At 45.9% G+C, this 26,965-nt stretch overlaps 1 protein-coding gene across 1 annotated transcript in view; it reads left to right on the plus strand.

The window, feature by feature from the left end:
- Positions 1-21,004, plus strand: part of LOC110488167 (forkhead box protein O6-like) — a 60,352-nt gene extending 39,348 nt beyond the window's left edge. The window contains exon 2 of the mRNA XM_021560256.2: positions 17,672-21,004. Coding sequence (XP_021415931.1) covers positions 17,672-19,522 — 1,851 coding nt within the window. The 3' untranslated portion in view covers positions 19,523-21,004. The remainder of the gene's footprint in view (positions 1-17,671) is intronic.
- Positions 21,005-26,965: the final 5,961 nt, after the last annotated feature.

Raw genomic sequence — 26,965 nt, forward strand, 5'->3', positions numbered from 1 at the left:
GAAGCACGGGGGTGGCAGCATCATGTTGTGGGGGTGCTTTGCTGCAGGAGGTACTGGTGCACTTCACAAAATAGATGACATCATGAGGTAGGAAAATGATGTGGATATATTGAAGCAACATCTCAAGACATCAGTCAGGAAGTTAAAGCTTGGTCGCAAATGGGTCTTCCAAATGGACAATGACCCCAAGCATACTTCCAAAGTTGTAGCAAAATGGCTTGTGACAACATGGCCAAGGTATTGGAGTGGCCATCACAAAGCTCTGACCTCAAAGCTATAGAACATTTGTGGGCAGAACTGAAAAAGTGTGTGTGAGGCCTACAAACCTGACTCAGTTACACCAGCTGTGTCAGAAGGAATGGGCCAAAATTCACCCAACTTATTGTTTGAAGCTTGTGGAAGGCTACCCGAAACGTTTGACCCAAGTTAAACACTTTAAAGGCAATGCTACCAACTATTCATTGAGTGTATGTAAACTTCTGACCCACTGGGAATGTGATGAAAGAACTAAAAGCTGAAATAAATCATTCTCTCTACTATTATTCTGACATTTCACATTCTTAAAATAAAGTGGTGATCCTAACTGACCTAAGACAGGGAATTTTTACTTGGATGAAATGTCAGGAATTGTGAAAACTGAGTTTAAATGTATTTGGCTAAGGTGTATGTAAACTTCGGAATTCAACTTTAGGTCCTGGATGTCAGGAAACTTTGTCCCAGTGATGTACTGGACCATATGCACTACCCTCTGTAGCGCCTTACTGTCAGATTAGAGCTTTGATCAGCATGAAAATTCTAACCTGATGCTACCTGAGCTTGATGAGCCATATAATAAATACATTTTATGAGCCGTACATTAATGACTTTTAATGAGCTCAAGCCCAAAAAAGCCCAAATGATTGTGCTGTTATCCAATAGGCTACATACAGTGCATCCGGAAAGTATTCAGACCCCGTAACATTGTTCGTTACAACCTTATTACGAAATGTATTAAATACATTTTTTCTTCACCCGTCTACACAGAATACCCCATAATGACAAAGCAAAAACAGGTTTTTAGACATTTTTGCAAATGTATTAAAACAGAAACATCACATTTAAATAAGTATTCAGACCCTTTGCTTTGAGACTCGAAATTGATCTCAGGTGCATCCTGTTTCCATTGATCATCCTTGAGATGTTTCTACAACTTAATTGGAGTCCACCTGTGGTAAATTCAATGGATTGAACATGATTTGGTAAGGCAGACAGCTGTCTATATAAGGTCCCACAGTTGACAGTGCATGTCAGGGCAAAACCGAGCCACGAGGTCGAAGGAATTGTCCATAGAGTTCAGAGACAGGATTGTGTCCAGGCACAGCTCTGGGGAAGTGTATCAAAAAATGTCTGCAGCATTGAAGGTCACCAAGAACACAGTGGCCTCAATCATTCTTAAAGTTTGGAACAACCAAGACTCTTCCTAGAGCTGGCCACTAATACAGGTGGAGGACAGAGGAGCCTCTTAAAGAAGAAGTTACAGGTCTGTGAGAGCCAGAAATCTTGCTTGTTTGTAGGTGACCAAATAGTTACTTTTCACCATATTTTGCAAATAAATTCATTAAAAATCCTACAATGTGATTTTCTGGATTTTTTTTTCTCATTTTGTCTGTCATAGTTGAAGTGTACCTATGATGAAAATTACAGGCCTCTCTCATCTTTTTAAGTGAGAGAACTTGCCCAATTGGTGGCTGACTAAATACTTTTTTGCCCCACTGTAATTTAACAGTTCCATTTCAAGCCATGCTGTTCACATAGCTCATTTATTATAATATAGCTCATATAGCTCATTTCTCGCAGTTATTCATCCCGGAAAAAGGGAGTGGTTTTTGGTAAAACTAGGTAACCAGGTTCCCGCCATTCAACCCTAACTACTACTGCTACTACTACTACTACCTCTACTATGATAGCACCACTACAGCTGTCACATACGGTTGTTCCCACTACCACTACAGCAAGTACAACACAGAACCAAAACTGGTAATATCATTACTATAGCCCTCCCACTCCCACCATAACCCACATATCTTTAGAACAACCTTGTATACTGCTGCTTGTGTTGACCTATTATATTTCCCTTCAATCCATCAGAGCATTGTGTCTCTCTCTTCTCCACTCCCCAGCTACACCTTCACCTTCTCTTCCCCCTCTTCCATTAATCCGTGAGCCTCCCAACCCTTTATTTCCTTTCAAAGAGACAAGCACTGCCCGTGACATCAGTCACAGGAAGTGAATCTTTAGCGTCGACTCATTTCCATCGATCGCCTTCAGACAGGCTTAGCAGAATAGAGGCAGGCGAGAGGAGAGCCATTCCCGCACAGCCCACTCTGGCTCCTGCTCTCTCTCGCTCTCTCCCCGCATACAGAAAGAAAGCCTCTCTCTCCACAATGAATGCATGCAGTCGTCAGCAGCTTTTATCTTCTCCCTCCACTCCTCCACTGCTGCTTATGATCAAATAAATGCTACGGCACAGAGTGTAGACTCCCCATTGACAGCACCGGCCGTGTGTAATGACACACACACACAGTTTTGTATTGCTATCCTTGTGGGGGACAAGGAATTGATTCCTATCCAAAATCTTATTTTCCCTAACTCTAAATCTAATCCTAACCGTAACCTTAACCCTTAACCTAACCATTAACCTAACCTTAACCATAACCTTAACCCCAAAACCCTAACCCTAAAATTATACCTAACCCTAATTGTTACCCTAACCCTAACCCCTAAGCCTAAAATACACATTTTCCTTGTGGGGGACCAGAAATATGTCCCCACTTGTCCGAATTGTCCTTGTTTTGCTATCCTTGTGAGCACTTCTGGTCCCCACAAGGATAGTTAAACAAAAAAACACACACACACACATTGACAGGGCCGACCGTGCATAATGATGGTTAGCTGTGTGAAATTGATGAATAAATAATGGTTGGAGCACGGTGGAAAATCAACTGCTTTTGTCTAGTGTCTAGTCCTACTATAAACGTTCCTTTAGAACATTCCCCCAGAACACTCAGGGTTAGTATCGACTGTCCATATTCCGTCTTAACCACCTCTAACAGAACACTCAGGGTTAGTATGGACTGTCCATATTCAGTCTTATCCACCTCTAACAGAACACTCAGGGTTAGTATGGACTGTCCATATTCAGTCTTATCCACCTCTAACAGAATACTCAGGGTTAGTATGGACTGTCCATATTCAGTCTTAACCACCTCTAACAGAACACTCAGGGTTAGTATGGACTGTCCATATTCAGTCTTAACCACCTTTAACAGAACACTCAGGGTTAGTATGGACTGTCCATATTCAGTCTTATCCACCTCTAACAGAATACTCAGGGTTAGTATGGACTGTCCATATTCAGTCTTAACCACCTCTAACAGAACACTCAGGGTTAGTATGGACTGTCCATATTCCGTCTTAACCACATCTAACAGAACACTCAGGGTTAGTATGGACTGTCCATATTCAGTCTTAACCACCTCTAACAGAACACTCAGGGTTAGTATGGACTGTCCATATTCAGTCTTAACCACCTCTAACAGAACACTCAGGGTTAGTATGGACTGTCCATATTCAGTCTTATCCACCTCTAACAGAACACTCAGGGTTAGTATGGACTGTCCATATTCAGTCTTATCCACCTCTAACAGAACACTCAGGGTTAGTATGGACTGTCCATATTCAGTCTTATCCACCTCTAACAGAACACTCAGGGTTAGTATGGACTGTCCATATTCAGTCTTAACCACCTCTAACAGAACACTCAGGGTTAGTATGGACTGTCCATATTCAGTCTTAACCACCTCTAACAGAACACTCAGGGTTAGTATGGACTGTCCATATTCAGTCTTAACCACCTCTAACAGAACACTCAGGGTTAGTATGGACTGTCCATATTCAGTCTTAACCACCTCTAACAGAACACTCAGGGTTAGTATAGACTGTCCATATTCCGTCTTAACCACCTCTAACAGAACACTCAGGGTAAGTATGGACTGTCCATATTCAGTCTTAACCACCTCTAACAGAACACTCAGGGTTAGTATGGACTGTCCATATTCCGTCTTAACCACCTCTAACAGAACACTCAGGGTTAGTATGGACTGTCCATATTCCGTCTTAACCACCTCTAACAGAACACCGTCCACATGCACAGTATGTAAAACAGAACGCTCTGAATTCTAGAACGCTCTGGAATGTGTTAAAATGTGAAAGCAACACAAAAAACGGAATATAATTCATTACATGATGTTCCAGTGAATTCTCTAAAGAACCTCCCCATTCCACAGAGTTCTCCACTGAGGATAGAGTGGTAAAAGCTACAATATAAAACGTCCAGTCGGTGAGATGCAGAGGATAGGGGAGCAGAGGCATCAACCTGCTCCACTCTTGGACGTTTACAGACCTGTGGCAGGGAGAGTAAATCAACATAGCTTTCTTGTGGTTTTCAGTTCAGCCTACAGTACAGTACTCTCGGATGAGCAGCTGGTTCCTCCATGTTAAATGTTTATAGCTAGTATCAAAATCAAGCGAATGCAGGGTGTGTAGAACATCATGAATAAACCAAGGAGAACCAGTAAACTAGATGCTCCCAGACGTTTAAAGAAGTGCCCATAGACAGTGGTCCAAATTATGCTTGATTAAAAATGCATTCCCTGTATGTCAACAGCTCTTCAAAACACAATATACTGTACACGCTGTCTTTCTTCTACCTAATGAGCTTAGAGTGATGTACAGTGCATTCCGAAAGTATTCAGACACTTTGAATTTTTCCACATTTTGTTACATTACAGACTTATTCTAAAATGGATTCAATTATATTTGTTCCTCATCAATCTACACACAATAACACATAATGAAAAAGTAATAAAACGTTTTTAGAAATTTTAGCAAATCTATTATAGATTAAAAAAAAACAGAAATACCTTATTTACATAAGTATTCAGACCCTCTGCTATGAGACTCGAAATTGAGTTCAGGTGAATCCTGTTTCCATTGATCATCCTTGAGATGTTTCTACAACTTGATTGGAATCCACCTGTGGTAAATTAAATTGATATGACATGATTTGGAAGGGCACACACCTGTCTATAAAAGGTCCCACATTTGACAGTGCATGTCAGAGCAAAAACCAAGCCATGAAGTCGACTGAATTGTCTGTAAAGCTCTGAGACAGGATTATGTCAAGGTACAGATCTGGGAAAGGGTACCAAAACATGTATGCATCATTGAAGGTCCCCAAGAACACAGTGGCCTCCATCATTCTTAAATGGAAGAAGGTTGGAATGACTAAGACTCTTTCTAGAGCTGGCCGCCCAGCCAAACTGAGATATTGTGGGAGAAGGGCCTCTGTGAGCTCCAGAGTTCCTCTGTGGAGATGGGAGAAACTTCCAGAAGGACAACTATCTCTGCAGCACTCCACCAAACAGGCATTTATGGTAGAGACAGACGGAAGCCTCTCCTCAGTAAATGGCACATGACAGCCTGCTTGGAGTTTGCCAAAAAGCACCTAAAGGACTCAGACCACGAGAAACAAGATTCTCTGGTCTGATGAAACCAAGATTGAACTCTTTGGCCTGAATGCCAAGCGTCATGTCTGTAGGAAACCTGGCACCATACCTATGGTAAGGCATGGTGGTGGGAGCATCATGCTGTGAGGATGTTTTTCAGTGGCATGGACTGGGAGACTAGTCAGGATCGAAGAGCAAAGTAAGGAGAGATCCTTGATGAAAACCTGCTCCAGAGCGTTCAGGACCTCAGACTGGGGCGAAGGGTCACCTTCCAAAAGTAAAACGACCCTAAGCACACAGCCGAGACAAAGCAAGAGTGGCTTCGGGACAAGTCTCTGAATGTCCTTGAGCGGCCCAGCCAGAGCCCGGACTTGAACACAATCGGACATCTCTGGAGAGACCTGAAAATAGCTGTGCAGCGACGCTCCCCATCCAACCTGACTTGAGAAGCTTGAGAAGATCTGCAGAGAAGAATTGGAGAAACTCCCCAAATACAGGTGTGCCAAGCTTGTAGCGTCATACCCAAGAAGACTCGAGGCTGTAATCGCTGCCACAGGTGCTTCAACAAAGTACTGAGTAAAGGGTCTGAATACTTATGTTCTTTATTTTTAAGACATTTGCAAACATTTCTAAAAACCTGGTTATGCTTCGTCATTATGGGCTATTGTGTGTAGATGGATGAGGAAAATAAATGATTTCATCCACTATAGAATAAGACTGTAACGTAACAAAATGTGGAAAAGTCAAGGGGTCTGAATACTTTCCGAATGCGCTGTACGTTCCAATCAAATCTTGTTATTGGAAGGTACTGTCCGTGTGCCAAAGGGACTATCTGTCTGATTGGGATCAGTTTGTCTGAGGTGAAAGCCTCCTAGACCTGGCATTAAGGAGACTCTTCATCAAGGCTTTTTAAGACCTTATTGTGGCATCAGGATCAATGTCCAATAAATAGGATTGAGCTGATTGGCCAGATATCACTGGTGTCTCACAGCATTGCATTCTCTTCACGAACAACTGTAGTCTGGTCAGCGACCATACAGTAAAAGTTGTCAAGACAGCACAAACAGATCTGGGACCAGGCTAGAACAACTGTTATATGTTTCTTTAGTTGATTCCCCACCAGGATCAGGACTGATAACATAGAGATATGGTAAATCTGTTAAGAGATGGCTGTATACTGACTTGAAACTGGCAGTTGTGTACTGCTGAACGCTAGCAGTGAAAAACATGTTTTCCTCAGAGAATATCAACAGGGACCTTGTGACGTGGACAGGTCAAGCTGTCCATATGTCCAGCCAGGCCGTTCAAGCAGCCTGCGCTTGTTTTTGTTCCGTCCCACCATTTTTGTCACATGTCATCGTCATAGTCACCGTTTCCACTCAAAATCGTCATGATCCTACTGATCGACCAATCCGTGTCCTGTCGCTGCGGTGTCGGGGTGAGCCCCAGCTAAGGAGTAGCTGAGATTTAAGCAGGATTAGCCTGGGATTGTCCTGGATTACCCAGGCTGGAGAGGGATTAGGTATGTAGTGTGTGTATTGAGGGAGAGTGTGTGTGTAGAGCGAAAGAAAGAAAGAGGGAGGGAAAGAGCGAGAGCAAGAGAGACAGCCGGCCTAGCGTGGTGAGTCTGGGTCAAACTCAGTTTCTATTTATACTCCAGACTACACATGAGCTGCAGCAGTGCTAGCCTGGAAACACACAATCACACCAACTAGCTCTCACAGTCTCACGTCAAAATTACACGTTCATCCATGTTTCTCAAATGTATCATTTTGAAGTTGTTGCAAGTTGAAAATGTTGAAGTGTTTATGTTTAAGTTTAGACATTAACTCCACATTTTTAAGGTTTTAGGCTGAAGTTTAAGGTTAGGCTGAAGTTTAGCCATTAACTCATAAATCTTAAGGTGAAGCATGAACTCCAAATGGTTCAAGTAAGGCCTGGGATAGGCTTAAAACAAAAATCTCAAAAACAGCTTTCTATCGCTGGATTCAAAAATGCGAACTTTGGCACAAGAAGCAGATGATTTACGCAACATCCGCCATCCTTGTCCACAATGTCCTAGCAAATCCGAACTCACTGTTGCCCCTAGTGGACGGTTTCCACGTCATCTTCAGATGTCCTCAGACATGGATGTACGTCATTTACTGACTTGTATCACGGTTGACCTGGCGGAACACACAGCAGCAGTGCTAGCCTGTTACACAACTCACCCTGCAGGAGTAGAACTGTAGAGACCTGAAGACGAGATCACTCACCGTGCTATCAGTCACACTCAATCTCTCCCAGTGTGTGTGTACGTGTGCTCGTGTCACACTCAATCTCGCCCAGCCTCAGGCAAGGCCTCTCAGCTTCATGATAGAATATATTTGTGACAAGTTAATATAGAGACTACTGTTAATACAGTATGGCAGTGAGATATGACACGGTGGTTCAACGCCCCTAAACTTGCTCATTTGTATCCTGGTTGTGCAGAACAGTGTTAACCACAATGGACAACTTCAATGTTTTTTATGGATGTGAAAATCAAACCTCCTTTTAAGTAAAATATAATTTATATTATATTCTTATAGGTTCCCTATAGGTCCCAGTAGCCTCTTACGGACTACATCCCAGTACTCCTAGTAGGGTAGTAACAGTGATGGTGGTGGTAGTATGTTCTATCACACATGACTTGCTAATCAGTGAGGCTGACTGTTCCACATAGGTAGCGATAGTTCGCTAGGTAGTGAAAAGTGGTGACTGCTGCTGATTGAGGCTCCCTGGTGAATAGGAACACAAATCTGTCAGACTCAGATAAAAGTCTATTTGGAGTAGCTGCCTTCTCTGCCTGCAGCATCATCAAACAGCATCTGACTGCCGTGTACACACACACATACACACTTCATCTCTCTCTGTCTCTCTCTACTCCCTCTCTCGCTTGGTTTACTCTGTTGCCATCGTTACGCCCAGCTGGAGCCCGCCGTCATGTGAGGAACCTGTCAGGGCGTCTCTCTCAGATCACCTGATGTGGGTCGATCTCACGTTGGCCTAGCTCACTATGCCATCATTCAATTTGCCTTTGATTAAGTCTGTTAGTATACTCGCTGTATGTGGTGTATACCACCACTGCATCTCTACTGCTGTGTCGTGGGTGGGTGTGGGAGTGGAAGTGCATCTGGCTATTGCATCAGCGTGTGCGTGTGCTCATAACTGCTCATGTAATTTGTCAGCTTTGCATTTTCTGCTGAGGACCCCTCATAGGGCGGAAAGGACATAAATACATCTCTTATCCGATTTCCACTCCTCTGTAAAAAGACTGGAGTCAAAGCAGCATGTTGTCAGTGGTGGATTGGTGGATGGGGGTACATTTGCCAGTTAGAAGTCACTGTTGGGGGGTTCTGGGGGATAGGAAATTGTAGGTAGGACCCAGGATTAATTTGCAACCCACTTAGCTGCTGCATTTTCCTGGAGATGTTTTGTGAGGATCGACAGGACACTATATCTTTTGTTCAGGTGTTTTGCTTTCAACACAATACCAACCAACAAAGAGCCGTAGCTAATCTATTTGGTCGGGAGGGAGTCCAATTTCCACTGGTAGGGCCCATAGTTTAGGGTTAGGAGGGGAACATATACACTGACAGACACTATATTGATTCCACAGGGAGGTGGGTGGTTAGGAGACTCTTGAATATAGATTTGTATCTCCCATTTCATTTGTTTCTGGGTATTTGGTTGCTTTTCCATGTGAATGGGGGGAGTGGAAATTGTGTCACCAGAGGTGACTAGAAAAGAGATAGGTGGATGGATAGATGGGTGGAGAGAAGGAGAGAATGAGAGACGGCGTGATTAGGAGACGCGGAGTGCCACAGAGAGAAAGATGAATGGTAGAGGACAGCAGCAAAATTGGACAGGAGGCAGAGGAGAGAATGATGGAGAGAATGAGAGAATGAAGATACAGAACAGGATGAGATGAGGAGACCTGTTAGCTACATGTGATGGGGGAATTAAACCAGGTGGGGAAATAGACTATAGACGCGACAATAGTCACCTTAGTAACCTTAATATTGTGATATTAGCTAACTTGTATGGCCAGTTCATGCACCACAATAGATCATATTTTCTTACACAAAACATAACTAGCTAGTTACGTCAAGTTTAAAACCACCAAACTCATGTTCATTTGCATTGCACAGACCAAGCTAAGTACGGTAAGATGAGGTAGCCAGATTTCAAACAGGACAAACACTGCAGTTAGTTACTCTACATTTCCTCGAAGAACAACCAAGACCACACAAACCATAGCCAAGAAAACACATTGTTTTGTTAAAAGACAGAAAGATGGTTAAGAACCGCATATAGTCGAACCCCAAATACACATGTAAACCGTACCTCAGTTGTGCACGCTTGCATCAATTTACCAGACTGACAGCATCGCTGTTACAAATGCACCAGGGGAAACATCAAAATCACTGCAGGTGTGACATGCTGTGTTGCAGCCTGGTCTGATAGACTAGACGTAACATAGTACATGTAAATCCAGGACACTAAAATTAGTATGATATGTTATGTTTGGTATGGTTTCATATGACATAGGGTTACATATGGCAAAATTGAGGGTGGTTGGTCAGGGTGGAAGGATGGGTGTATGACACGAAGGTCTAGCAACCCAAACGTTGAGTGTTCCAACCTCTTCATGGACAACTTTAGCATTTAAGCTAATTACCAACTTTGCAACTACTTACTAGTTTCTAGCTACTTTGCAACTACTTATGTTAGCTAAACCTTCCCCTAACCCCAACCTTAATCATTTAACATAACTCCTAACACTAACCTTAACCCTAAACCCTAACCTAGCTAACATTAATGTTAGCCTCAACAATTTGGAATTCGTAACATATCATATGTATTGGAAAGTCGTAACATATTGTACTGATTGAAATTCATAACATACATTACCAATTGCAAAATTGTAACATGTGATACGAATTGTAATTCATAACATATCATGTGAAATGGATGATGGACGTCCACAAATGAATACATACCATACAAAATGTAACATACCAAACTAAATGGAGTGTCTCGGATTTATGTAGATAATAATAAGAAATGCTATGAGATCAGGTTGCAGCCAGCCAGCAGTGTGCAGTCAAAAGAAAAGGAAATGCTAACTTGGTTAACATTATTAAATGAATCTGTTTTCAACAAATTAACTGTTTTTAGGCTATTATATTTTAACCAAGCAAGATAAATGAATGTGTAATCACTACTGAGTGAATGAACAAAATCATTTTGGATTGAACACATCCACACATTTAAAAGGTCTGTCGAAGTCAAAGTTCCTGGGCACATTGGTGGTGGCAGCATCATGCTGTGGGGATGTTTTTCAGCGGCAGGGTCAGGATCGAGGGAAAGATGAACCTCAAAGTCATCCTTGATGACTGGGGTGAAGTTTCACACTCCAACAGGACAACAACCCTAAGCACACAGCCAAGACAATGCAGTAGTGGCTTTCGGGACAAGTCTCTGAATGTCCTTGAGTGGCCGAGCCAGTGCCCGGACTTGAACCCAAATCGAACATCTCTGGAGAGATGAAAATAGCTGTGCAGCGACACTCCTCATCCAACCTGGCAGAGCTTGAGAGGATGTGCAGAGAAGAATGGGAGAAACTCCAGAAATACAGGTGTGCCCAGCTTGTAGCCTCATACCCAAGAAGACTCGAGGCTGTAATCGCTGCCAAAGGTGCTTCAACAGAGTACTGAGTATAGGATCTGAATACTTATGTAAATGTGATATTTCCATTTTTTTTAAATTTTTAATACATTTGCAAACATTCCTAAAAACCTGTTTTTGCTTTATCATTATCGGTTATGGTGTGTAGATTGATGAGGGGGGAAATTATTTAATCCATTTTAGAATAAGGCCGTAACGTAACAAAATGTGGAAAAAGTCAAGGGGTCTGAATACTTTCCGAATGCACTGTATGTTGGTATTGTACATCAAACTCTGTGTAAGCAGGTTGCTTAGGATTCAAACATTCTCAAATAGCCTAATTCATACTCTTCAATATATACTGTAGGTAATTTGTCAGTATGTATTTTTAGATATAGGTCTATTGTAAATGTGTATGTAACGGATGTGAAACGGCTAGCTTAGTTAGCGTGGGCGCTAAATAGCGTTTCAATCAGTGACGTCACTTGCTCTGAGACCTTGAAGTAGTAGTTCCCCTTGCTCTGCAAGAGCCGCGGCTTTTGTGGAGCGATGGGTAACGACGCTTCGAGGGTGACTGTTGATGTGTGCAGAAGGTCCCTAGTTCGCGCCCGGGTATGGGCGAGGGGACGGTCTAAATTTGTACTGTTACATTGATGCTGTTGACCCGGATTACTGGTTGCTGCGGAAAAAGGAGGAAGGTCAAAAGGGGGGTGAGTGTAACGGATGTGAAACGGCTAGCTTAGTTAGCGTGGGCGCTAAATAGCGTTTCAATCAGTGACGTCACTTGCTCTGAGACCTTGAAGTAGTAGTTCCCCTTGCTCTGCAAGGGCCGCGGCTTTTGTGGAGCGATGGGTAACGATGCTTCGAGGGTGACTGTTGATGTGTGCAGAAGGTCCCTAGTTCGCGCCCGGGTATGGGCGAGGGGACGGTCTAAAATTATACTGTTACATGTACAACTACAAACATAACTTTAACCTTTTCACACATACCAACAAACATGTGTGATCATTCTACAGTGGTCCCAGCAGCATATGCTCAAACCGGTGTGATTAGAACGCTTATTTAGAATGTCCAGTTTCGATTGATGTAACTGGCCACACTGTTTTTTCACAGAAACATTTTGCACAAACACAGTCCTTATGAAGTTGTGTCCTGAATGTGACCAATTTGTTTTTGGATGCAATGTTCAGACATTTACAGAAGAAGCGACATTATTACACAATCCTCCAAACTGGAAAATGTAGGCTACATTTGTCCTAGCGCTAACTGAGGAAAGATTGATGTAACACAAGCGGTCATATTTAGGTAACTCTCGGCTGACAGGAACCACAATATGAATTAGGTAATAGCATTTACTATTTATAATTCATCACGGGTGAGCTCACCATTGATAAAACACTTTTTAGTAATCTCACGATGTTTGTGTATGCCGCCATGTTTTTTTTTGCTTCAACCAAAGTTAATAAGAGGAGACAAGATGAGTTTGGTCTGATTGCAGTATGCACATTGAAGGGGGTGTGTCGTCTACGATCATTCCCTTCCCTTCATTCACTTCCGTAATTTTACTCAAAAGATGAGAGAACCATTCCTTCACCTCAGTATAACATCTTTGGTCTGTCAGACGTTTCTATGACACCCAGAATGCATTGTATAATGTCAACAAACATGGCGCCGGACATAGCTGGCAAATAGCTTAGCATTAGCTCATTATAATCAGTACAACCTTCAAAACTTGTATTTTACACACAGCATAGGTGTCCATTACAATCTATGCAACAATCGTAATGCAGTAGTTGTCACCAGTACTTGAAAACATGAATACAACTGTAAATGTCAGCCAGAAAATGTGCCAGTTCGTGCAGGACTGTGCAAATGTCTGCATACTTGATCTGCAGAAACCATAGGGAACAGTTTGTGAAAACCTTGTGAAGACTTACAGAAAACGCTTGACCTCTGTCATTGCAAAAAAAGGGTATATAACAAAGTATTGAGATAAACTTTTGTTATTGACCAAATACTTATTTTCCACAATCATTTGCAAATAAATTCATTTTTTCTCATCTTGTCTGTCATAGTTGAAGTGTACCTATGATGAAAATTACAGGCCTCTCTCATCTTTTTAAGTGGGAGAACTTTCACAATTGGTGGCTGACTAAATACCTTTTTGCCCCATTGTATATCCACAGTAAAATGAGTCCTATATCGACATAACCTGAAAGGCCGCTCAGGAAGAAGCCACAAAACCGGCATAAAAAAAACATACTACAGTTTGCAACTGCACATGGGGACAAAGATTGTAATTTTTGGTGAAATGTCCTCTGGTCTTATGTCCTCTGGCCATAATGACCATCGCTATGTTTTGAGGAAAAAGGGGAAGGCTTGCAAGCCGAAGAACACCATCCCAACCTTGAAGCACAGGGGTGGCAGCATCATGTTGTGTGGGTGCTTTGCTGCAGGAGAGACTGGTGCACTTCACAAAATAGATGGTATAATGAGAAAGGAAAATGATGTGGATATATTGAAGCAACATCTCAAGACATCAGTCAGGAAGTTAAAGCTTGGTCGCAAATGGGCATACTCCCAAAGTTGTAGCAAAATGGCTTAAGGACAACAAGGTCAAGGTATTGGAGTGGCCATCACAAAGCCATGACCTCAATCCTATAGAAGATTTGTGGGCAGAACTGAAAAAGTGTGTGCGAGCAAGGAAACCTACAAACCTGACTCAGTTACACCAGCTCTGTCAGGAGGAATGGGCCAATATTCACCCAACTTATTGTGGGAAGCTTGTGGAAGGCTACCCGAAACGTTTGGCCCAATTTAACAATTAACAATTTAAAGGCAATGCTACCAAATACTAATTGAGTGTATGCAAACTTCTGACCCACTGGGAATGTAATGAAATAAATAAAAGCTGAAATAAATCATTGTCTCTACTATTATTCTGACATTTCTCACTTAAAACATTGTTTTTTTGTTGTTGTTTTTAATAGATTGATAGAAGAGAGGAGAAAAGATACAGACAAATGTAGTAGGGAAAAGTTGACAATTAGATGAGAGCGAAAAAGGGATACAGAAGGAAAATGGAGAGTATGGTAATGATAAAGGCTACTTGGCTATAGCTGAAGAAAATGCTTGGCCACAGATACAGTAGAGTACTTAGCTTGACTAGCTCGGACGATCTCTATCCCTGCTAAGCTTCTCCTGCAGGCTGGTTTAGATCTCATCAGAGCCCATATTCAAAAAGTGTCTGCTGATAAAAAGTGTACTGCTGATATCCAGGTTGGCTTCAACTTCAAATACTGCTATAGAGCTGTAGATTAGTTACATAGCAGACACTCAGACAAAACCCAGAGCTTAAGACATACAGGGACTGTTCAAATATGCACACTATCATGCCACTTGAGTTATGAAGTGAGTAGTAAGTAGTGTGTTAGTATGCATATTAGAACACAGCTGTAGAGAAGCATCATGTTTTACTTCACATACTGTATCTCTTCCTAGTAGACCTAGCCCCCTAAATAAGGTTAACCAGAGGCAGACATAATATCCACACAGCTACAGCTATTATCACAGCCCATGTTGCTGGTTCTTGACTCCTCTCTCTCTCTCTCTCTCTCTCTCTCTCTCTCTCTCTCTCTCTCTCTCTCTCTCTCCCCCTCCATCTCCCCCTCTCTCTCTCTCTTTCTCATTCCCCCCCCTCTCTCTCTCTCTCTCTCTCTCTCTCTCTCGCTCTCTCTCCCTCCCCCTCCATCTCCCTCTCTCTCTCTTTCTCTCTCTCTCTCTCTCTCTCTTTCTCACTCGCTCCCCCCTCTCTCTCTCTCTCTTTCTCACTCTCACTCTCGCTCTCTCTCTCTCTCTCTCTCCCTCCCTCCCTCCCCCCCATCTCCCCCTCTCTCTCTCTCCCTCTCTCTCTCTTTCTCACTCTCTCTCTCCCTCACTCTCTCTCTCTCTCTCCCTCCCCCTCCATCTCCTCCTCTCTCTCTCACGCTCTCTCTCCCTCTCTCTCTCTCCCCCCCTCCATCTCCCCCTCTCTCTCTCTCTTTCTCACTCCCCCTCTCTCTCTCTCTCTCTCTCTCTCTCTCTCTCTCTCCCTCCCGCTCCATCTCCCTCTCTCTCTCTTTCTTAATCGCTCTCCCCCCTCTCTCTCTCTTTCTCTCTCTCCCTCTCTCCCTCCCCCTCCATCTCCCCCCTCTCTCTTTCTCACTCTCCCCCTCTCTCTCTATCTCTCTCTCTCTCTCTCTCTCTCTCTCTCCCTCCCCCTCCATCTCCCCCTCTCTCTCTCTCTCTCTCTTTCTTTCTCACTCTCTCTCTCCCCCCTCTCTCTCTCTCTCTCTCTCTCGCTCTCTCTCTCTCACTCTCTCTCCCCCCCCACTCTCTCTCTCTCTCTCTTTCTCACTCTCTCCCCCCCCCCCCACTCTCTCTCTCTCTCTCTCTAGCTCTTTCTCTCTCTCTCTCTCTCTCTCTCTTTCTCTTTCTCTCTCTTTCTCTTTCTCTCTCTCTCCCTCCCCCTCCATCTCCCCCTCTTTCTCTCTCACTCTTCATCTCCCTCTCTCTTTACCATAATATCCAAACAGCTATAATCACTGCCCCTGGTACTATTCATAGGGTCATGGTTTATACAGAGTTTAAATAGACTTCACATCACTCTCTCTCCCCCCCACTCTCTCTCTTTCTCTCTCTCCCCCTCCATCTCCCCCCCCCTCTCTCTCTCTCTCTCTCTCTCTCTTTCTCACTCTCTCTCTCCCCCTCTCTCTCTCTTTCTCACTCACTCACTCACTCTCTCTCTCTCTCTCTCTCTCTCTCTCTCTCTCTGTCTCTCTCTCTCTCTCTCTCCCCTTTTCTGGCACTCTTCCAGATCTTCATTCTCTCGGCCAAATTACACCCCCCTCTCCCATCTCCCTCTCTCTCATTCAGCCTCCTGGCTAGATCTCAGTGTTTCATATTTGGAGGCCTTGCAATCGATACAGTGTGTCTGTGATTGGGTTGCCACGCGTGATTAATTTCTGTAACCTTGGTGATAGTTTGATATGGAGTCTCTGGCTGAAACCCTCTGTATTATGTGTGAGTGTGTGCAGACAGGAGTGAGTGTGTGCAGACAGGAGAGGAAGGAAAAGGAAAGGAGGGGAGGGGAGAGGAAGGGAAAGGCAAGGAGAGGAGAGGGTTGAGAGGAGTGGAGAGGAGTCGAGAAGAGAGGAGAGTAGGGGAGAGGAGAGGAGAAGAAGGGAAAGGAGTGGAGAGGAGTCGAGAAGAGAGGAGAAGAGAGGAGAAGAAGGGAAAGGAGTGGAGAGGAGAAGAAGGGAAAGGAGTGGAGAGGAGAAGAGAAGGGGGAGAGGAGAAGAAGGGAAAGGAGTGGAGAGGAGTCGAGAAGAGAGGAGAGTAGGGGAGAGGAGAGGAGAAGAAGGGAAAGGAGTGGAGAGGAGTGGAGAAGAGAGGAGAGGAGAGGAGAGGAGAAGAAGGGAAATGAGTGGAGAGGAGAAGAAGGGAAAGGAGTGGAGAGGAGAAGAAGGGAAAGGAGTGGAGAGGAGAAGAAGGGAAATGAGTGGAGAGCAGAAGAAGGGAAAGGAGTGGAGAGGAGTCGAAAAGAGAGGAGAGGAGAGGAGAAGAAGGGAAAGGAGTGGAGAGGAGAAGAAGAGAAAAGAGTGGAGAGGAGAAGAAGGGAAAGGAGTGGAGAGGAGAAGAGAAGGGGGAGAGGAGAGGAGAAGAAGGGAAAGGAGTGGAGAGTAGAAGAAGGGAAAGGAGTGGAGAGGAGTCGAGAAGAGAGGAGAGTAGGGGAGAGGAGAGGAGAAGAAGGGAAAGGAGTGGAGAGGAGAAAAGAAGGGGGAGAGGAGAGGAGAAGAAGGGAAAGGAGTGGAGAGGAGTCGAGAAGAGGGGAGAGTAGGGGAGAGGAGAAGAAGGGAAAGGAGTGGAGAGGAGAAGAAGGGAAAGGAGTGGAGAGGAGAAGGAGGGAAAGGAGTGGAGAGGAGAAGAGAAGAGAGGAGAGTAGGGGAAAGGAGAAGAAGGGAAAGGAGTGGAGAGGAGAAGAAGGGAAAGGAGTGGAGAGGAGAAGAAGGGAAAGGAGTGGAGAGGAGAAGAGAAGGGGGGAGAGGAGAGGAGAAGAAGGGAAAGGAGTGGAGAGGAGAAGAGAAAAGGGGAGAGGAGAGGTGAAGAGGGGAGAGGAGAGGTATCGATTGACTGTAGCTCTGAGGCGCTTCGCTGCTCTGAGGCATTTCGCCCTCCTTAGTCTCCCCTCCATCTTTCTCTTTTTATCTCTCCCTCTCTCAGGTGAAATAGTTTGGTGTTGATTTCAAATGATTGTGTGTTTAAAAAAAGTGATTATTTGACCCTAAATGTTCTCTTGGGTGTTTCTGTTTATCTCTCTTTTTCCCTCTCTCCCTATCTCTCCCTCTCTTTCCCTCTCTCTCCCTTTCTCTCCTTCCCATCTATCTCTGCTCTAGAACTCCATCCGCCACAACCTGTCCCTCCACACTCGGTTTGTCCGTGTCCAGAATGAGGGGACAGGGAAGAGTTCCTGGTGGATGCTGAACCCAGAGGGAGGGAAGATGGGGAAGGGACCCCGACGACGCGCCGCCACAATCGACTGCCCCAACGGCACCAAGTACCTGAAGAGTAAAGGACGGGCCAGGGGTAAGAGGCCTGGAGCCGGAGCTGGCAGTGGAGCTGTTGGTCGGGGCAGGCGGCAGGGTTACGGCCTGGGTCACGGGGCTCGACCGGGGATGCATCAGGGGTCTCCGGAGCATGGTAGTCCTGCAGGGAAGGGGGGAGCAGGGGTGGGAGGAGAGGAGTACGATGCCTGGACGGATCTCCACTCCCGGACCTCCTCTTCTGCTTCGACACTTAGTGGCTGCCTTTCTCCCATCCTGGCCGAGGCTGAGCCAGATGAACCAGAGGAAGGAGGCCTTTCTTGCTCCACCTCCCCCCGCCTCTATCCTAGCCCTACCGCAACTCGCTCCCCTGCCCTGGGCACTGGGGGGCACTGCCCAGGAACCTCCTTGGAGCTGCCCCAACTCACTGACCTGACTGGGGCTATCAGCCTGGAAGAGGGCTACCCCCACCCCCAGAACCACCGACAAACCCAGCCTCGTAATGGCTACCCCAGCCCCTACGGCACCGGCCCCAAGGGGGAAGGCTCCTACTGCGGCCCCGTCTACGGGCAGCCGCCTCTGGGCATGCTGCAGCTCCATGCCCCCATGCCCATGCAGACCATTCAGGAGAACAAGCGAGCCAGCTTCCAGCGCCCCCTGAGGGCCTACTCAGAGAACAATGCCCTGCAGAGCCTGCTGACCGGAGGGCCTGGAGGTCCTCAGTACTGCAGTAAGGACATGGTCACACTGGGAGGGCAAGGAGGGGAGTCACACACGCTGCTGACCCAGGTAACCAACGGGGTTCACAGCCACAATCAGAGTCGCAGCAGCCATAATCATAGCCATAGCAACCATAATCATAATAACCACGAGCATGGACACAATTCAGGCCCACACAATGGTCATGGCTCAGTTCATGACCAGAACCCCAGCGGTCATCTTCAGAATGGCCTCCACAATCATGGACAACCCAACCTGGACTATAACCATAGCCACAAACAACACCTCAGCCCGGCCACTGACTACAACCAGAGTCACAACCACAAACTGAACACAAGCCATGACCACACTCACCAGTCCAACCAGGGTCACCTCCACGGTCACCTCCAGGGTGGACCCAGACCTCCAGCCCTCCAGGCTCTTTCTCCCAGAGTCAACACAGACATCCTGCAGCCCTACAGCCTCAAAACCCCCACCCCAACTCCTAGCCACTATGGCCCCCTCGCCCCCCACCTCCCCACCCCCAACCCCTCGTCCATTCCCCCCAACCCTGCCTCTGTTCTCGACATACCCCAGGACCCCTGCCTCCGCCTGGCCTCCGCCCCGGCACCTCACCCCCACCCTCGCCACCAGCCCTACCCCGGTACCACCTACCACCAGGGTATAACTATGACTGACTCCTGGCATGGCTACTACCACCACACCCTCCACCCCACCCAGAACTACCAGGGCCACCCCCACCACAGCACTCACCACCCCAGCCGCATGGCTCCAGACCTGGATGTAAACGTAGACATTCTCCCCAGCAGCCTAGACTGTGACGTGGAGTCCATCCACCTCCATGACTTCATGGACACAGAGGGGATGGGGATGGACTTCAACTTTGACGGCTCCCTGTCTCAAGGAGTGGGCATGGGCATGAGCATAGCCGCTTTCGCCGGAGCGCCGCAGGGACATCACAGCCAGAACTGGGTGCCTGGGTGAAGGTGATTGGTCAGGGAAGCCCAAGGACCAATCAGGACACAGCAGAAAGGCTTTTACCCACAAGGCCGAGCTGCAGAGGTCAGAGGTTAGGGATCAGGGTCGGAGCGTACCCTTGGACTGACTGATTGACTGTGATGCTTAATGCTCCAAGACAAAATAACTGAATGTGTCTTGTCATGTTGTTTCCTGAGGGTCCCTTTAACTGTACAATCTGTGTTCTCTCATTCTTTCTCTTCCTCTCTCTTTGTTCATTCTATCCCTTTCTCTCCCCCTCTCTGTGTTCTCTTTCTCATTCCTTCTACACTCTAGTGGTGCCACAGCACCCTCCCAGCTCTGTGCTATCCCCCTGGTTCATGTCCTTCAGTTTGTCTGCTCTACTTTATCAATCATTTCTTGGCCATCCATAAGCTCTCAAGCACTTTACATCCGTTGCTTTCAAAACAGATGCAGTATAACAAAGACCAGGGGAAAGTCAGTCTCTGTTGGCTTAAGTTGAATTTATGCAAACCCCTTTATTATCCATCTCTTCTTATAAAAACGAGAGAGGCGGTATCTTACTTGAGAACAGGATCAAACAACTGCATAAATAAATGGGTTCAGCAGGTTGAGATGCGGGTGCTTTTCAGAATGTTTTGCATACTGGTTGGAAAGTAGGGAGGTCGGGTGGATGGAAGGAGGGATGGATGCAGGGTAGGAAGAGGAGGTTGGCTGCACCAGGGTCAGTGCAAATTCTCCTTCCTCAATGATGGAGGGATGAAAAGAGGCAGGGATAGAGGGATGGAGGGATGGATTGAGGTCAGGAGTTCTCCATCTCCCTGGTGGTGTCACCCACAATAGATAGATGGAGGAAAAGAGGATAGATTGAGGATAAGGTTGGTTGGTTGTTGTGTGCCCCAGTGTGGTCCAGGAGGACAGCCATCCATCAGACAGCCTTCATCACCAACTAGTTAAGTGAACGATCTCCTCTTTAATCTGTTGGAGTAATGTGATGGTGATGCATCACTATTGCAAATTTAATGTGTTGCTCCCCCCTCCCATTCACCTCCATCCGGACACACGCACACGCACACGCACACGCACACGCACACACACACACACACACACACACTCTCTCTCTCTCTCTCTCTCTCTCTCTCTCTCTCTCTCTCTCACCATTCACCATTCACCTCCGGACAGACTTTGTCAAGGCTTAATGTGTTTTGGCCAAAGTGATGATTAAGGTCACTGTGCGCTAAATAGCGGAGGAGGGAGAGATGGAGGGATGAGGGAGGAAAGAATTAATGCTAATATTCCCTCTGTGCCTCTTCCTCTCCATTTGGTGGATTTATGTAGCTTTCCCCATAATGAAATAAGGAGTGATCAGGTCCTATCCTCCCTGTATCCCTTCCTCCCTGCCTCCCATCCTCCCTGCCTCCCTGCTTCCCATCCTCCCTTTCTCCCATCCTCCCTGCCTCCCATCCTCCCATCCTCTCTGCCTCCCTGCCTCCCATCTTCTCTGCCTCCCTGCCTCCCTGCCTCCCATCCTCCCTGCCTCCCATCCTCCCTGCCTCCCTGCCTCCCATCCTCTCTGCCTCCCTGCCTCCCATCCTCCCTGCCTCCCTGCCTCCCATCCTCCCTGCCTCAAATCCTCCCTGCCTCCCTGCCTCCGATCCTCCCTGCCTCCCATCCTCCCTGCCTCCCATCCTCCTTGCCTCCCTGCCTCATATCCTCCCTGCATCCCTGCCTCCCCCTCCCTGCATCCCTGCTTCCCTGTGTCCCATCCTCCCTGCATCCCATCCTCCCTGCCTCCCATCCTCCCTGCCTCCCTGCTTCCCTGCATCCCATCCTCCCTGCCTCCCATCCTCCCCGCCTCCGATCCTCCCTGCCTCCCATCCTCCCTGCCTCCGAATCTCCCTGCCTCCTATCCTCCGTGCCTCCCTGCATCCCATCCTCCCTGCCTCCCTGCCTGCTCTGCTTCATGAAGAGGGTTCTCATTCAACCCCAGCCTGACTGCTTCCTCCAGCTGACCAACCACACAACACAACAATTTACGCAGTCTAGAGTATGTCCTAAATGGCGCCCTCCTAATTTTGGACCCTATTCCCTCTACACAGCACACATTTTGAACAGAGCCTCTAACGACATCAACTCAGTCATCAGTATTCAGTAACCATTAGTTAAATCTGAATTGGTACAATATCTCCCACTGCACTAAAACCTAAGTTTCTGGCCAAAAGTAGTGCCCTAGGTCTGCCCTAGGTTACTGTTATTGGACTTGACGTCCTCAGTCCTTTGACCTCAGTGCAGCCTCCTTTGTCCCATCCTCCATTCCACCTCTCACACTGGAGTTTAAAGCCTGACATGTTTTACACTAGTGAATTGGCACACTGATTAACACAGTCAGCAAGATAACAATTATTTGTTGCTATCTTCCTTTCACAGGCACTTTCCTCCTCTCCCTCTCTCTCTCTCTATCTCTCTCTCTCTCTCTCTTTCTCTCTCATGTATGCTCTCTGTCTTTCTGTCTCTTTGTCCCTCTCTCTCTCTCGCTCCCTCCGCCTCTCTTCTTCTATCACATCCTCTCATCCAGAGGTTAGATGAAGGGGAAACAACAATAATTAACCGGCTAAAGAGATCAATTATTTATCATTTTTATTTAATCCAAGTGGTGGTGTTTTCTCATCTCATCTTCATGGCACCAGGTCATAATTCTCTCCGTTCAGAAAGCACAAGGGAGGTTTTTTGTGTTTAAGGTTATGTGCATCCATTGAGAGGGGAAAGAAACAGTGCTTGAACAACAAGGTCCTCCTCTAGTCTGGTCCCAGATCACATTGTGTTAAATGTACAAAGAGCATAGGAGTGGCTGGCTATAAACAAACAGATCTGGGATCAATCTAGTCCTTCCCCACTCCTCTCTTCAGATTTCTATCTGTTGCCTCGGTCTGGCTTTACTTTGCTGTTGTCTGTTTTTTTGTGGTCGTTCTGTTCTGTGATCGTCAGTGAGGTCCTTTGTCTTGATAGGGTGCTTTTTGTTCGCAGCATTTCTATTCTAAAGGGGAGAGAGAGAGTCCTTGAGTCTTTTCATAGCACCTGCCCTGCTCGAGATCGAGAGAGAAGGATTGAGAGGCAGAGAAGGAGAGATATTTTTAGGGTAGAGGCTAGAAGGGAGGTAGAGGGACAAGGAGAGAACGAGGCAGAGAAAGGTAGAGAGATGGGGGAGGCTAGAAGGGAGGTAGAGGGAAGGAGAGAGAGAGGAGTGAGAGAGAGAGGCAGACTGTGAGACAGTAATATTTTCCAGCCGAGTAGCTTCCTGTGGTACTTGCCATTTGAATCATGCCAAATGTCAAGTGCTACTCTGCTGGCACCAACACACTATGATCAGATAGCCATGCTTCTGCTCTGATCAGTTAACCATGCTTCTGTTCTGATCAGATAACCATGCTTCTGCTCTGATCAAAGAGAAACAAAGATGGGCATCTTCACAGGGTTTTCTCTTCCTTTCATTCGTCCTTTCTTTCTTTTTGACTTGAGATGGCCTATTGTTGTAACTGGACTGTAATTTCGTATCTGGCCCCAGTGTGTGCTTGCTTGTGTGTTGAGCTGTGTGTGTGTGGGTGTGTGAAGCACACATGATGATGTACAAGATGATGTACAAAACTGATGATGGAAATACATTGCCCTGTAATATCACTTGTCCTGGTCTCCTTCATGCCTGGTGAGGCCAAATGTCAAAAAGTTTTAAAACACCTACTCATTCAAGGGTTTTTCTTTATTTTTAAAATTTTCTACATTGTAGAATAATAGTGAAGACATAAAAACTATAAAATAACACATATGGAATCATGTAGTAACCATAAAAGGGTTAAACAAATCAAAATATATTTTATATTTGAGATTCTTCAAATAGCCACCCTTTGCCATGATGACAGCTTTGCACACTCTTGGCATTCTCTCAACCAGCTTCACCTGGAATGCTTTTCCCACAGTCTTGAAGGAGTTCCCACATATGGTGAGCACTTGTTGGCTTCACTCTGCGGTGCGACTCATCCCAAACCATCTCAATTGGGTTGAGGTCGGGTGATTGTTGAGGCCAGGTCATCTGATCCAGCACTTCATCACTCTCCTTCTTGGTCAAATAGCCCTTACACAGCCTGGAGGTTTGTTGGGTCATTGTCAAGTGGAAAAACAAATGATAGTCCCACTAAGCCAAAACCAGATTGGATGGTTGTATCGCTGTAGAATGCTGTGGTAGCCATGCTTGTTAAGTGTGCCTTGAACTCAAAATACATCAGAGACATTGTCACCAGCAAAGCACTCCCACACCATAACACCTCTTCCTCCTCCTCCATGTTTTACGGTGGGAAATACACATGAGGAGATAATCCGTTCACCCACATCGCATCTCACAATGACACGGCGGTTGGAACCAAAAATCTACAATTTGGACTCCAGACCAAAGGACCAATTTCCACCAGTCTAATGTCCATTGCTCGTGTTTCTTGGCCGAAGCAAGTCTCTTCTTATTATTGGTGTCCTTTAGTAGTGGTTTCTTTGCAGCAATTCGACCATGAAAGCCTGATTCACACAGTCTCCTCTGAACAGTTGATGTTGAGATGGTGTCTGTTACTTGAACTCTGTGAAGAATTTATTTGGGCTGCAATTTCTGAGACTGGTAACTATAATGAACTTATCCTCTGCAGCAGAGGTAACTCTGGGTCTTCCTTTCCTGTTGCGGTGCTCATGAGAGCCAGTTTCATCATAGCGCTTTATAGTTTTTGTGACTGCACGTGAAGCAACTTTCAAAGTGCTTTAAATGTTCCGAATTGACTGACCTTCGTGTTTTAAAGTAATGATGTGCTGTTGTTTCTCTTTGCTTATTTGAGCTGTTCTTACGATAATATGGACTTTGTCTTTTTCCAAATAGGGCTATCTTCTGTATACCCCCCTACCTTGTCACAACACAACTGATTGGCTCAAACACATTAAAAAGGAAAGAAATTCCACAAATTACATTTTAAGAAGGGCACATCTGTTAATTGAAATGCATTCCAGGTGACTACCTCATGAAGCTGGTTGAGAGAATGCCAAGAGTGTTCTAAGCTGTCATCAAGGCAAATGATGGCTATTTAAAGAATATCAAATATAAAATATATTTAGATTTGTTTAACACTTTTTTTGTTACTACATGATTCCATATGAGTTATTTCATAGTTTTGATGTCTTCACTATTATTCTACAATGTAGAAAATAGGAAAAGTAAACCCTTGAGTGAGTAGGTGTTCTAAAACCTTTGACTGGTAGTGTACTGTATACACACACACACACACACACACACACACACACACACACACACACACACACACACACACACACACACACACACACACACACACACACACACACACACACACACACACACACACACACACACACACACACACACACACACACACACACACACACCATATATACAGTTTATATTTATTGGTAGAGAGGATGGGTTCTGTGCTGTGGCCCTTTGGCCCCCCTCAGTCCCTCATCATCTTTATTACAGAGACATGAGGATGCTTCTATTACAATCTCATTCTGTACATAATCTATATTGGAGAAAATTGTATTATAATTTTTTTTGACAAGCAAAATATCAATTTCTTTTCTAAAACGATGTGTCTGATCATCTGTGACTATAAAATAATAAAACAAAACAGAACATAGAGTTGTTTTGTGCCTGTTTATTTGTGTGTGTGTCTGTGTGCACTTGTAAGCCTGCCTGTGTGTCTGCGTGAGTGTGTATCCGCTCGTTCATTAATTTGTGAGCGGGTTTGTGTGTGTTTTTTGTGTGTGTTTGTGTTTCTGTGTGTCTGTGTGTTTGTGTGTGTGTGCCTAGCTTCATAGACATACTGCTGTGCGTTAGATGTGCCAGCCAACCCTGGCAGTACACCCCCTGTCATTACAAGCATACTATAGCTGTAAATCCGGGCCAGATCAGGAACACATCGCGGCAGTAGAGTAGGTTTCTTGGTGTGTTTGTGGGGGAGTGAGCCAGTAGGGAGTAAGAGAAATGGAGGGATATGTGAGAACGTGGGAGTAAAATGGCTATTAGAGGTGACTTTCAGTGGGATAAACTCTCATAACATCCATAAACACACACGCACACAAGCATATTAGCTCACGTACACAATAAAAAACAGACTAAACGAGATGTGTGTGTGGTTCAAGCCAGCAGGTGTGGTGTGTGTGTGTGTATCAGCCATTAAGAGGTGTGAAAGTGCTGACGCTCAGAGTCAGATATACATATTCTTGGAGCTGAGCGATCCCCTGCAGGTCTAGCGATCCCCTGCAGGTCTAGTAACCTTGAGCTTCACCCCCCAGCCAGGGTGAACACTGTCAGGCAGACCAGACAGACAATGTGTCCCCGTCCACAGCCCCGTCCACACACAGACAGTACACACACAGCCCTTCCGGAGCCCAGCAGGGGGGCCCTAGCCTCTGGCCTGACTACAACCTACCTGAGACCCCCCAGTGTGTGAGCGTGCTATTGGCCTAACCTGTCTACTGCGTGATGAGAGAGAGAGAGAGAGAGAGAGCGAGAAGGAGAGAGAGATCAGCCTTCACTCACTGTATTCATCTATATTTCACAGCAATTTCAATTACTGTCAGTGTAGTTGGAAAAAGAGAGAGAGGCTGATAGAAATAGACAGAAAAGGAGACATGCCTCTGTGGGCTGTCGGCCCCAGGTCACCATGTCCTAGTGATGCACTCTCTCTGTTCCCTTTCTACCTGAGCCCGTGGACTCCTGCCTGGGCAGATCTGAGGCAGGGAGGGGGTCCTACTAACAGAGAGGGCAGTCCTATACCTGGACCACAATGCTGTCTGGGTAGGGCTAGGCGGATGAAAGGAAGGAGACTGGGGGAGGATAGAGGGAGAGCAAAGACAGGCCACATTACCCACAGTTGTCTAGGTGGAGCTAGGGTGAACACGAAGGAGGAGAGAGGGGGTATCTGACAATAGAGGATAGAGGATATAAAGCGAATAGTGGTAAGGAGGGGGCTCTACTAGGGGACTAGAGAGGAAAGAGGGATCTCCTGCAGCTCGGAGCAGCTGTGATCTGCAGTCACCCGGTTCTCCAGAGGATCCAGTCTGCAGGGAGGAGACATGAGGCCCTAGGCAAAATCTCAGGCTATTCACAGCAGCCATATGCCCAGCGAGGGAGGAGTACAGACTATGGATGAGGCCCTATGTTATTGTATGACTGGGAATCAATGGCTGGAGTGTTGAGGGGAGACAGAGACCAGAGAGGGACTGAGTAGTGTTGTGTTATGGGGTTAGGGTTAAAGGAAGCTGAGAGGGACTGAGTAGTGTTGTGTTATGGGGTTAGGGTTAAAGGAAGCTGAGAGGGACTGAGTAGTGTTGTGTTATGGGGTTAGGGTTAAAGGAAGCTGAGAGGGACTGAGTAGTGTTGTG

The sequence above is a fragment of the Oncorhynchus mykiss genome, chromosome 32 (genome assembly GCF_013265735.2).
Source record: "Oncorhynchus mykiss isolate Arlee chromosome 32, USDA_OmykA_1.1, whole genome shotgun sequence".
NCBI lineage: Eukaryota > Metazoa > Chordata > Actinopteri > Salmoniformes > Salmonidae > Oncorhynchus > Oncorhynchus mykiss.